The sequence below is a fragment of the Oenanthe melanoleuca genome, chromosome 25 (genome assembly GCF_029582105.1).
Source record: "Oenanthe melanoleuca isolate GR-GAL-2019-014 chromosome 25, OMel1.0, whole genome shotgun sequence".
Classification (NCBI taxonomy): Eukaryota; Metazoa; Chordata; class Aves; order Passeriformes; family Muscicapidae; genus Oenanthe; species Oenanthe melanoleuca.
In genome coordinates, this window is record NC_079358.1 from 7,095,027 (window position 1) to 7,108,607 (window position 13,581).

The 13,581-nt window shown below is 56.8% G+C and overlaps 1 protein-coding gene across 1 annotated transcript in view; it reads right to left on the bottom strand.

Moving 5' to 3' along the window:
- HCFC1 (host cell factor C1) overlaps positions 1-13,070 on the bottom strand; it is a 41,931-nt gene extending 28,861 nt beyond the window's left edge. Inside the window, 6 exon segments of the mRNA XM_056510424.1 lie at positions 558-642; positions 4,016-4,224; positions 6,425-6,585; positions 7,508-7,656; positions 10,014-10,240; positions 12,581-13,070. Coding sequence (XP_056366399.1) covers positions 558-642; positions 4,016-4,224; positions 6,425-6,585; positions 7,508-7,656; positions 10,014-10,221 — 812 coding nt within the window. The 5' untranslated portion in view covers positions 10,222-10,240; positions 12,581-13,070.
- Positions 13,071-13,581: the final 511 nt, after the last annotated feature.

Below are 13,581 nucleotides of genomic sequence, written 5' to 3' on the forward strand. Positions count from 1 at the left end.
AAGAATTAGGATAAACTAAACTAAACTAAACTAAAATAAAATAAAGTAAAATAAAATAAAATAAAGCAAAATAAAGTAAAATAACATAAAATTAAAACAATAAAACAATTAAAACAATTAAAAACAATAAAATAACACGAAATAAAGCAAAGTAAAATAAAATAAGATGAAATAAAGTAAAGCAAAATAAAATAAAATAAAATAAAAAAATAAAATAAAGTAAAATTAAGTAAAATAAACAAAGTAAAACAAAATAAAGCAAAATAAAATAAAATAAAATAAAATAAAATAAAATAAAATAAAATAAAATAAAATAAAATAAAATAAAATAAAATAAAACAAAGTAAAATAAATCACTCCCCCAGGGACCCCAACCCTCCCTGGGGTGGGGACAGGGACACAAAGGGACCCCCCAGGATGAAGGGGGGTTCAGGAGGGATTTTGGGGGGTTTTTTGGGGGGGATTTTGGGGTTTTTTGGGGGGATTTTGGGGGTTTTTTTGGGGGGGATTTTGGGGGTTTTTTGGGGTTTTTTGGGGGGGGTCGCCCCCAGACTCACTTGTTGCCGATGGTGGTGGCCGAGTGGAGGCTGCGGGGGAGGGGAGCGACCCCACTCAGGCTGGGCTTGTTCCAGGTCAGCGTCTCTGAGGGACCCAAAACACCCAAAACGTGAGGAAACGGCCCCAAAATCAGCCAAAATGTGAGAAAATAAACCCAAAACGTGAGGAAACAACCCCAAAATGTGAGGAAACGGCCCCAAAATCACCCAAAATGTGAGAAAATGAACCCAAAATATGAGGAAACGGCCCCAAAACGTGAGGAAACGGCCCCAAAATCAGCCAAAATGTGAGAAAATGAACCCAAAACGTGAGGAAACAGCCCCAAAATCACCCAAAAAGTGAAAAAATGAACCCAAAACATGAGGAAACGGCCCCAAAATCAGCCAAAATGTGAGAAAATAAACCCAAAATGTGAGAAAACGGCCCCAAAATCAGCCAAAATGTGAGAAAATTAACCCAAAACGTCAGAAAACGGCCCCAAAACGTCAGAAAACGGCCCCAAAATTAGCCAAAAAGTGAAAAAAATGAACCCAAAACGTGAGGAAACGGCCCCAAAACGTGAGGAAACGGCCCCAAAATCACCCAAAATGTGAGAAAATAAACCCAAAACGTGAGAAAATGGCCCCAAAATCACCCAAAAAGTGAAGAAATGAACCCAAAACATGAGGAAACAACCCCAAAATGTGAGGAAATGGCCCCAAAATCACCCAAAATGTGAGAAAATGATCCCAAAACGTGAGAAAAACATGAGAAAATGGCCCCAAAATCACCCAAAATGTGAAAAAACGAACCCAAAACATGAGAAAATTACCCCAAAATCAACCAAAATGTGAGAAAATTCACTTAAAATATAAAGAAATGGCCCAAAATTGGGAAGAAATTCACTCAAAGTGTGAAGAAACGGCCCCAAAATGAGAAGGGACGGTCCCAAAATCGCCCCAAATGTGAGAAAATGAATCAAAAATCTGAGAAAATGGCCCAAGAATCACCCAGAATGTGAAGAAATTAATTCAAAAAGTGAAGAAATGTCCCCAAAATGTGAGGAAACGGCCCCAAAATCACCCAATATGTGAAGAAATGGTGCAAAAAATGAGAAAAATGACACCAAAATCACCCAAAATGAGAGGAAATTGCTCCAAAATTACTCAAATTCTCAGAAAATGGCACCAATAGCACCTCAAGTGTGAGGAAACAGCCCCAAAATGTGAGGAAAAAATCCCAAAACTCCTCAAAACGTGAGGAAATGTCACCCTGAGCCCCGAATTCCACCATGCCCCTGTATCCCCCTGACCCCAAATCCCCTAAATTCCTACAAAAACCCCACAAATTCCCAAAAATCCCCAAAACTTTCCCATACCAAGACCCAGGGTCCATAAATCCCCCAGTCTGCAGCTGCTCGTGCCTCATAGATGACAACATCCCTCACTACTCTGCATTCCTTTGAGACCCCCAGACCCCAAATCCCCTAAAAACCCCACAAATCCCCTAAAAATCCCCTAAAACTGCCCCATACCGATATCCAGGGTCCATAAATCCCCCAGCCTGCAGCCGCTCATGGCCCCGTAGATGACAACATCCCTCACTACCCTGACACCCCCAGACCCCAAAACCCCCAAAAACCCCATAAATCCCCTAAAACCCCCCATACTGATATCCAGGGTCCACAGATCCCCCAGCCTGCAGCCGCTCATGCCCCCGTAGATGACAACATCCCTCACTACCCTGACACCCCCTGACCCCAAATCCCCCACAAACCCCATAAATACCCCAAAAACCCCTAAAACTGCCCCATACCAATATCCAGGGTCCATAAATCCCCCAGCCTGCAGCCGCTCATGCCCCCGTAGATGACAACATCCCTCACTACCCTGACACCCCCAGACCCCAAATCCCCCAAAAACCCCACAAACCCCATAAATCCCCTAAAACTGCCCCATACCGATATCCAGGGTCCACAGGTCCCCCAGCCTGCAGCCGCTCATGGCCCCGTAGATGACGATGTCCCTCAGTAACCCCAAATCCCCTGACACCCCCAGACCCCAAATCCCTTAAAAACCCCATAAATCCCCCATAAATCCCCTAAAACTGCCCCATACCGATATCCAGGGTCCACAGGTCCCCCAGCCTGCAGCCGCTCATGCCCCCGTAGATGACAATGTCCCTCAGTAACCCCAAATCCTCTGACACCCCCAGACCCCAAATCCCCCACAAACCCCATAAATCCCCTAAAACTGCCCCATACCAATATCCAGGGTCCATAAATCCCCCAGCCTGCAGCCGCTCATGGCCCCGTAGATGACAATGTCCCTCAGTAACCCCAAATCCCCTGACACCCCCAGACCCCAAAACCCCATAAATCCCCACAAAACCCCATAAATCCCCTAAAAGCCCCCATACCAATATCCAGGGTCCACAGGTCCCCCAGCCTGCAGCCGCTCATGCCCCCATAGATGACAATGTCCCTCAGTAACCCCAAATCCTCTGACACCCCCAGACCCCAAAACCCCCAAAAACCCCATAAAACCCCCAAAACCCCCCATACCGATATCCAGGGTCCATAAATCCCCCAGCCTGCAGCCGCTCATGCCCCCGTAGATGACAATGTGCCCAAGTGTCCCTCACAACCCTGACACCCCCTGACCCCAAATCCCCTAAAAACCCCATAAATCCCCCGAAAACCCATAAAACTGCCCCATACCGATATCCAGGGTGCACAGATCCCCCAGCCTGCAGCCGCTCATGCCCCCATAGATGACAATGTCCCTCAGTAACCCCAAATCCCCTGGCACCCCCTGAGCTCCCCAGACCCCAAAACCCCATAAATCCCCCAAAATCCCCTAAAACTGCCCCATACCGATATCCAGGGTCCACAGATCCCCCAGCCTGCAGCCGCTCATGCCCCCGTAGATGACAATGTCCATCAGTAACCCCAAATCCCCTGACACCCCCAGACCCCAAATCCCCCACAAACCCCATAAATCCCCTAAAACTGCCCCATACCAATATCCAGGGTCCATAAATCCCCCAGCCTGCAGCCGCTCATGCCCCCATAGATGACAATGTCCCTCAGTAACCCCAAATCCCCTGGCACCCCCAGACCCCAAATCCCTTAAAAACCCCATAAATCCCCCGAAAACCCCTAAAACTGCCCCATACCAATATCCAGGGTCCACAGGTCCCCCAGCCTGCAGCCGCTCATGCCCCCGTAGATGACAATGTCCCTCAGTAACCCCAAATCCCCTGACACCCCCAGACCCCAAATCCCCCCACAAACCCCATAAATCCCCTAAAAACCCCCAAAACCCCCCATACCAATATCCAGGGTCCATAGATCCCCCAGCCTGCAGCCGCTCATGCCCCCATAGATGACAATGTCCCTCAGTAACCCCAAATCCTCTGACACCCCCAGACCCCAAAACCCCCAAAAACCCCATAAAACCCCCAAAACCCCCCATACCGATATCCAGGGTCCATAAATCCCCCAGCCTGCAGCCGCTCATGCCCCCGTAGATGACGAGCCGCGAGCGCCGCCCGTCGCGCTCCGTGTACACCACGGCCGTGTGCGACTCGCGCGGCGGCGGCAGCACCCCGTAGGTGATGGGGATGTCCCAGGCCAGCACCCCCGAGCCCGGCCGCAGCTCCAGCACGTACAGGTCGTTCAGGTACCTGGGGAAAGGGGTTTGGGGTCGTAAAAAATCCTAAAAGGGTGTTGGGGGGTGTGGGATTGTGCTAAAGGGGTTTTCGGGTAATGGGATTTTAATGGGTCACTAAAAGCTCCATTGGGATGGTGCCACTGTCACCTGTGCCCAGGTGAGCAGGTCGTTCAGGTACCTGGGGAAAGGGATTTGGGGTCATAAAAAAATCCTAAAAGGGTGTTGGGGGGTGTGGGATTGTGCTAAAAGGGTTTTTGGATAACGGGATTTTAATGGGTCACTAAACGCCCCATTGGGATGGTGCCAGTGTCACCTGTGCCCAGGTCGTTCAGGTACCTGGGGAAAGGGATTCGGAGTCATAAAAAATCCTAAAAGGGTGTTGGGGTGTGTGGGATTGTGCTAAAAGGGTTTTTGGATAATGGGATTTTAATGGGTCACTAAACGCCCCACTGGGATGGTGCCAGTGTCACCTGTGCTCAGGTATAGAGATGATTCAGGTATCTAGAAAAAGGGGATTTGGGGTCAGGAGATCCCATAAAAAATCCTAAAAGGGTGTTGGGGGGTGTGGGATTGTGCTAAAAGGGTTTTCAGGTAATGGGATTTTAATGGGTCCCTAAAAGCCCCATTGGGATGGTGCCACTGTCACCTGTGCCCTGGTGAGCAGGTCGTTCAGGTACAAGGGGAAAGGGATTTGGGGTCAGGGGATCCCATAAAAAATCCTAAAAGGGTGTTGGGGGTGTGGGATTGCACTAAGAACGTTTTTGGGTAACGGGATTTTAACGGATCACTAAACGCCCCGTTGGGATGGTGCCAGTGTCACCTGTGCCCAGGTCGTTCAGGTACAAGGGGAAAGGGATTTGGGGTCAGGGGATCCCATAAAAAATCCTAAAAGGGCTTTTGAGGATTTGAGATTGCATTAAAAGGGTTTTCAGGTAATGGGATTTTAGTGGGTCCCTAAAAGCCCCATTGGGATGGTGCCAGTGTCACCTGTGCCCAGGTGAGCAGGTCGTTCAGGTACCTGGGGAAAGGCATTTGGGGTCAGGGGATCCCATAAAAAATCCTAAAAGGGTTTTGGGGGTGTGGGATTGTGCTAAAAGGATGTTTGGGGTGATGGGATAATCCTAAAATCCCATAAATGCACCCAGAATGGTCCCAGTGTCACCTGTGCCCAGGTGCAGAGATGATTCAGGTATCTAGGAAAAGGGGATTTGGGGTGAGGAGGTCCCATAAAAAATCCTAAAAGGGTGGTTGAAGGTGTGGAATTTTCCTAAAAATGTTTTTGAGGTAATGGGATTTTAATGGGTTTTTAATACCCCATTGGGATGGTGCCAGTGTCACCTGTGCCCAGGTGTACAGGTGGGTCAGGAATCTGAGAAACAGAGAATGGGGTCAGGAGATCCCATAAAAAAATCCTAAAAGGGTGGTTGAGGATGTGGGATTTTCCTAAAAATGTTTTTGAGATAATGGGATTTTAATGGCTCCTTAAATCCCATAAAATGCTGCCAGATTGGTGCCAGTGTCACCTGTGCCCAGGTGAAGAGGTGGGTCAGAAATTTGGGGAAAGAAGACTTGAGCTGAGGAGATCCCATAAAAAATCCTGAAAGCGTGTTTGGTGTGTTTGGGGTAATAGGATTTTAATGGCTCCTTAAATGCCCCATTGGGATGGTGCCAGGGTCACCTGTGCCCTCCCCAGTCACCTGCAGAGTTTTGGGGTGCCACCCAAAGATCCCTGTGCACCCCTAAACCAACCCCTAAAGCTGGAGAGTGACCCCATAACCCCCTCCCACCCCGATTCCCGAGATTTTGGGGTCCCCCAGGGTTTTGGGGTGCCCCCTCAAAGGTCCCAGTGCACCTCCAAACCACCCCCAAAGCTGGGGAGTGACCCCATAATCCCCTCCCTGATTCTCGAGGTTTTGGGGTGCCCCCCTGTGCTCTGGGGTGCCCCCTCAAAGGTCCCAGTGCACCCCCAAAGCTGGGGAGTGACCCCATAATCCCCTCCCTGATTCTCGAGGTTTTGGGGTGCCCCCCTGTGTTCTGGGATGCCCCCTGCCCTCACAGAGTTTTGGGGTGCCCCCCAAAGATCCCTGTGCACCCCCAAACCACCCCCAAAGCTGGGGGGTGACCCCATAACCCCCTCCCAACCCCAATTCCCGAGGTTCTGCGGTGCCCCCCCGTGTTTTGGGGTGCCCCCCATGTTTTGGGGTGCCCCTTACCGGGGGATGTTGTTTTTGGGGTCCTCGCTGTCGTTGGCCAGCCCCCCGAACAGGTAACACTTGTTGCCCACCAGGGAGAAGCTGTGGCCCAGCCGGGGACAAGGGGGGGGCCCGTTTTTGGGGGTCTTCGCCTTCAGCCGCTTCCACTCCCACCTGGAGGCCTGGAATTGGGGAGGGGGATGTGGGATTTGGGGAGGGGGGGGTCCCCAAATGGATGAAGACCCCAAAATTGGGGGGTTCAGGGGTCCTGGAGGGGTCCCCAAGGGTTTGGGAAGGGGTTATGGGGGGGGGGGGGGGGTCACCCGTGGTTTGGGGGGTCCTGGGGTGTTTTGGGGTGGTGCCCAGGGGGGTCTCCAGGTGTTTGAGGGGGGGTCTGGGGTGTCACAGTGTTTGGAAGGTCCTAAGGTATGCTGGGGGCTTCCCAAGGGGTCACCCATGGTTCTGGAGGGCTTCTGGGGTGTTTGGGGGGGGTTCCCAGGGTGTTCAGGTGGGTTCCCAGGGGGGTTCAGGTGTTCCCCAGGAATTCAGGTGGGTTCCCAAGCTGCTCAGGGGTGCCCCAGGTGTTCCCCAGGTATTCAGGGCGGCTCCCCAAGGTGTTCAGGTGGGTTTCCAGGGGGGTTCAGGTGTTCCCCAGGTATTCAGGGGGGTTCCCAGGGTGTTTAGTGGTGCCCCAGGTGTTCCCCAGATATTCAGGGGGGTTCCCAGGGTGTTCAGGTGGGTTCCCAGGGTTCCCCAGGTGTTCCCCAGGGTGTTCAGGTGGGTCCCCCAGGTGTTCAGGTGTTCCCCAGGTGTTCAGGTGGGTTCCCAGGGTGTTCCCTAGGGTGTTCAGGTGGGTTCCCAGGGTTCCCCAGGGTGTTCAGGTGGGTTCCCAGGGTGTTCCCTAGGGTGTTCAGGTGGGTTCCCAGGGTTCCCCAGGGTGTTCAGGTGGGTTCCCAGGTGTTCCCCAGGTGTTCAGGTGGGTTCCCCAGGTGTTCAGGTGGGTTCCCAGGTGTTCCCCAGGGTGTTCAGGTGTTCCCCAGGTGTTCAGGTGGGTTCCCCAGGGTCCCCAGGTATTCCCCAGGTGCTCAGGCGCTGCCCAGGTACCTGCAGCTCGTAGAGGTCGTTGCTGTACTTGCCGTACTCCACCATGCCCCCGAACACCAGCAGCCGCGTCCCGTCGCACACGAAGCCGTAGGCGGCGCAGCCCGGGGGGATGTCCCCGCGCACGGCCGGGATGAACCACTGGTTGGTGGCTGGGGACAGAGTGACACCCCAAACTGACACAGGGACACTGAGTGAACCCCCAGAACCCTGGGATGAACCACTGGTTGGTGGCTGGGGACAGAGTGACACCCCAAACTGACACAGGGACACTGAGAATGAACCCCCAAAACCCCGGGATTAACCACTGGTTGGTGGCTGGGGACAGAGAGTGACACCCCAAACTGACACAGGGACACTGAGAGTGACACCCCCAAAACCCTGGGATGAACCACTGGTTGGTGGCTGGGGACAGAGTGACACCCCAAACTGACACAGGGACAGAGAGTGACACTGAGAGTGACACCCCAAACTGACACAGGGACAGAGAGTGACACTGAGAGTGACACCCCAAACTGACACAGGGACACTGAGTGACACTGAGAGTGACACCCCAAAACCCTGGGATGAACCACTGGTTGGTGGCTGGGGACAGAGTGACACCCCAAAACTGACACAGGGACAGAGAGTGACACCCCAAACTGACACAGGGACACTGAGAGTGACACCCGAAAACCCTGGGATGAACCACTGGTTGGTGGCTGGGGACAGAGAGTGACACCCCAAAACTGACACAGGGACAGAGAGTGACACCCCAAACTGACACAGGGACACTGAGAGTGACACCCCAAACTGACACAGGGACACTGAGTGACACCCAAAACTGACACAGGGACACTGAGAATGAACCCCCAGAACCCTGGGATGAACCACTGGCTGCTGGCTGGAGACAGAGAGTGACACTCCAAACTGACACAGGGACACTGAGTGACACTGAGAGTGACACCCCAAAACCCTGGGATGAACCACTGGTTGGTGGCTGGGGACAGAGAGTGACACCCCAAACTGACACAGAGACAGAGAGTGACACCCCAAAACTGACACAGGGACACTGAGAGTGATACCCCAAACTGACACAGGGACAGAGAATGACACCCCAAAACTGACACAGAGACATTGAGTGACACCCCAAAACTGACACAGGGACACTGAGAGTGAACCCCCAGAACCCTGGGATGAACCACTGCTTGGTGGCTGGGGACAGAGAGTGACACCCCAAACTGACACAGGGACAGAGAGCGACACCCCAAAACTGACACAGGGACACTGAGTGACACCCCAAACTGACACAGGGACACTGAGAATGAACCCCCAGAACCCCGAGATGAACCACTGGCTGCTGGCTGGAGACACGGGGACACTGAGTGACACCCCAAACTGACACAGGGACACTGAGTGACACCCCAAAACCCTGGGATGAACCACTGGTTGGTGGCTGGGGACACGGGGACACTGAGTGACACCCAAAACTCACACAGGGACACTGAGTGACCCCCCAAAACCCTGGAATGTACCACTGCTTGGTGGCTGGAGGGGGGGGAGAACCTCAAAGTGGGGGTCATAGCAATGAGTGGGGGGGGAGCAGTGTGGAAATGGGGTCCCACAGAACCCCCCCATCTCATCCTCAACCCTGTGCCCCCCCCCCCATGGCACAAATGTGCCACTTGTCCCCAATCCCATTCCTGTGGAGGCTCCCCCATGCCCTTTAGGACCTCCCTGTGCCCCCCTACCCTCCTTAGGACCCCCCACTCCCCCTTTAGGAGCCCTCAGCCCCACCTGTGTCACACACCTGCAGTTCCTCCCCAGCTCCACACCTGTGGGGACCCCCCCAGCCCCTATAGGACCCCCCAGGTGCCCCCCCAGCCCCATTTGTGTCACACACCTGCACCTCCTCCCCAGCCCCACACCTGTGAGGAACCCCCAGGCCCTCCTGTGCCCCCTCAGGTGCCCCCCAGCCCCATTTGTGTCACACACTTGCAGCCCCTCCCCAGCCCCACACCTGTGGGGACACCCCCAGGTGCCCCCCAACCCCTCCTGTGCCCCCCCAGCCCCTCCTGTGTCACACACCTGCAGCCCCTACCCAACCCCACACCTGTGGGGACCCCCCCCAGCCCCTATAGGACCCCCCAGCCCCACCTGAGCCCCCCCACGTGCCCCCAGTCCCACCTGTGTCACACACCTGCAGCTCCTCCCCAATCCCACATCTGTAGGGACCCCCCCAGGTGCTCCCCCTGTGTCCCCCAGCCCCTCCTGTGCCCCCCCAGGTGCCCCCCAGTCCCACCTGTGTCACACACCTGCAGCTCCTCCCCAATCCCACATCTGTAGGGACCCCCCCAGGTGCTCCCCCTGTGCCCCCCAGCCCCACCTGTGCCCCCCCCAGCCCCACCTATGCCCCCCCACGTGCCCCCCAGTCCCACCCGTGTCACACACCTGCAGCTCCTCCCCAATCCCACACCTGTAGGGACCCTCCCCCAGGAGCCCCCAGCCCCTCCTGTGCCCCCAGCCCCACCTGTGTTGTAGACGTGCAGCTCATCCACGATGCCCTCGTTGCCCCCCCCGAAGACCACGATGAGCTCCTTGATGGCCACGGCGCGGTGGCCGTGCCGGGGGCGGGGCACGGGCCCGGCCCAGCCCACCACCCGCTTCCAGCGCGGCTGCAGCGCGGGGGGGCCCGGGGGGGCCCGCGGCGGGGAGCCCCCCCCGCCCAGGCCTGCCATGCGTCCCCCGCTGCCTGTCCTGGGGGGACAGGGGGGGTCAGGTATGGGGGAGACCCCAAAAATTATCCAAATTAACCAAAATCCCCGTTACTGACACTGACCCCCCCCCTGCTGCCTGTCCTGGGGGGACACGGGGGGTCAGGTATGGGGGAGACCCCAAAAATGTCCAAAATTACCCAAAACTGTCCCCCGCTGCCTGTCCTGGGGGGACACGGGGGGGTCAGGTATGGGGAGACCCCAAAAATGTCCAAAATAACCCAAAACTACCCAAAACCATCCCCCGCTGCCTGTCCTGGGGGGACGGGGGGGGTCAGGTATGGGGGAGACCCCAAAAATGTCCAAAATTACCCAAAAACCCCATTACTGATGGTGACCCTCCCCCGCTGCCTGTCCTGGGGGGACACGGTGGGTCAGATAGGGGGAGACCCCAAAAATGTCCAAAATAACCCAAAACTACCCAAAACCATCCCCCGCTGCCTGCCCTGGGGGGACACGGGGTGGGTCAGGTATGGGGGAGACCCCAAAAATGTCCAAAATTACCCAAAAACCACGTCACTGACACCCCACAATGCCTGTCCTGGGGGGAACAGGGGCGTCGGATATGGGGGAGACCCCAAAAATTATCCAAAAATCCCATTACTGACACTGATCCCTCCCTGACGGGGAGGTCAGGTATGGGGAGACCCCAAAAATTACCCAAAATTACCCAAAAACCCCATCAGTGACAATGACCCCTCCCCTGCTGCCTGTCCTGGGGGGGGGGGACACAGTAGTCAGATATGGGGATAGCCCAAAAAATTTAAAAAATGACCCAAAATTACACAAAACCCTCCCCTGCTGCATGTACTGGGGGGGTTCAGACAGGGGGAGACCCCAAAAATGTCCAAAATTACCCAAAAACCCCATTACTGACACTGATCCCCTCCCTCTGCCTGTCCTGGGGGGACATGGGGGTGAGATATGGGGGAGACCCCAAAAATGTCCAAAATTACCCAAAGCTACACAAAATGATCCCCCGCTGCCTGTCCTGGGGTGACACAAGGGTCAGACACGGGGAGACCCCAAAAATTTCCAAAATTACCCAAAATCCATGTCACTGACACTGACCCCACCCCTGCTGCCTGTCCTGGGGGGAATATGGGGGGGTCAGATATGGGGATGACAAAAAAAAAAAAAAGACAAAAATTACCCAAAACCTCTCTCCCCGCTGCCTGTACTGGTGGGATTATGGGGTGTTCAAAAACAGGGGATTCCCCAAAAATCCAAAATATTACCCAAAATCCCACCCCCACTGCCTGTCCGGAGGGGGGTCAGACACAGGGGACACCCCAAAAATCCCCCCCCACAATGACCTGACCCCCCCTTAATTAATCCTGGAGGGGAGATGGGGGGGTTTGGGTGTTGGGGACCCCCCCATGGTCACCGACCCCCCCTCAGTGTCTCCCCCAGGAGAACGGGGGGGTTTGGACACAGAGACCCCCCCCCCCATTGCATCTACTGAGGGGTGTCCCCAAACCTGGGGGGGGGGGTCCCCAATTTCCAGGGTCACCTCTGACCCCTCCCAAATTCCCCGCCCCCCCCACCTTAAAATCCCGCCCAGAATATTTAATTACACCCCGCCCCCCCATCCAGCAATTACCCCAAAGAGTTAATTACCCCCCCACGGCGGGGGGTGTGACAACTGGGGAGGAGTCAGTCCGAGGGGGAGGGGGGCGTTTATTCCTCCCCGGTAATTACTCGCTCCATTATGTCGCTTTTTAATTACCCCCCTCACACCGTGAGCCCCCTCCACTGCCCAATTTCCATTTCCCCCCACCAGAAATATTTATCTCTTTTAAGCTTCATTTCCCCCCTCAAATTCCCCCTCAGGTTCACCTCCCCCTCAGGTTCATCTCCCCCTCCCCAAATTCCCCCTCAGGATCATCTCCCCCTCCCCAAATTCCCCCTCAGGTTCACCTCCCCCTCAGGTTCATCTCCCCCTCCCCAAATTCCCCCTCAGGATCATCTCCCCCTCCCCAAATTCCTTCTCAGGTTCACCTCCCCCTCCCCAAATTGCCCCTCAGGCCGTGCCCCCCCTCAGGTTCCTCTCCCCCTGCCCAAATTTCTTCTCAGGTTCATCCCCCCCCCCCCCTCAGGTTCATCTCCCCCTCCCCAAATTCCCCCTCAGGTTCATCTCCCCCTCCCCAAATTCCCCTCAGGCCGTGCCCCCCCCACCAGTGCCCATCCCCCCACCCCGGCCCTGCCCCTCCCCTCACGCCCCCTCCCCCCCTCTCAGGCCCCTGCGCGCCGCCATCTTGTCTCTGCCCGGGCGGAAAATGGCGGCCGCCTCCTCCCCCCCACCGCCGCCCCCCCCGCTCACCGCGGCCCCGCGGCCGCCTCCCCCTCCCGGCCCGCGGCCGCTCCCCGATTCCCGGCGGCGGCTCCGGGGGTGGCGCGGCTGCGGCGTGTCCCGGCGCGGGGCTGCGGCTGAGGGAGGAGCGCGGCGGCGGCGGCCCCTCACGCCGCCCTGGGAGCCGCCATCTTGCGCCTGTGTCCGGCGGCGGCGGCGGGTGGGCGGGAAACGCCGCGAGGGGGCGGGGCCAGCGCGGACACGCCCCCTCCGCACCCGGGCGGCGCCATCTTGGGCCGCGGAACGGGAGGCGACATTGTGGGGAGGGCGGGACGGGAGGAAGCGGCGGCATTTTGGGATGGGGACCGGGAGGAGTTTCACCGTCATCTCAGTGAATCCCGGGCCGCGCCCGGTAGCGGCAGGGCCGGCGGAGGGGCGAGATGGGGACTGTACGGAGCCGCCTGAAGGGGCGCGGCCATGGCGCCAACGGAGGGGGTGTGGTCACGGCAGGGCGTGGCCACGCCTACTCCAGCCGCCTCTTAAAGGACCCGCCCCCGCCCCCCCAGCCCGCCTTTTACGCGGTTTCCTCCCTTCTCGCCCTCCCCGAGCGCCGCCATCTCCGGTACCGCCCCCTCCCGGCTTTCGCGCGGCCCCGCGATCGCTCCCCGGCATTCCCGGCCTCGTCCCCCCGCACACACCGAATCCCCCGCGGCCTGGCTGCCGGCGGCGCGGCCCGTTTCCCGAAGGCGCAGCGCTGTACGGAGCGCTCAGACCGCCATGGGCGCCGCCATCTTGGGCGCCCCGCCTCTCTTTGGGCACCGCCCCCTACGCGAACTACGCCCCCTCCTCCTCCTCAGCTCCGCGCCGTGCCCGCTCTCCCCGCCGCCCCCCGGGGTAAACGGGACGCCGGAGACGCTCGGAGGCATCACGGCCCCGCAGTTCCGAGCGGCTGAAAGGGGCAGAGGAGTCCCGGCGCTGCCATCGCCCCCCGCCCCCCCGGACTCTCAAGATGGCGGAGCGCGGGACCCGGA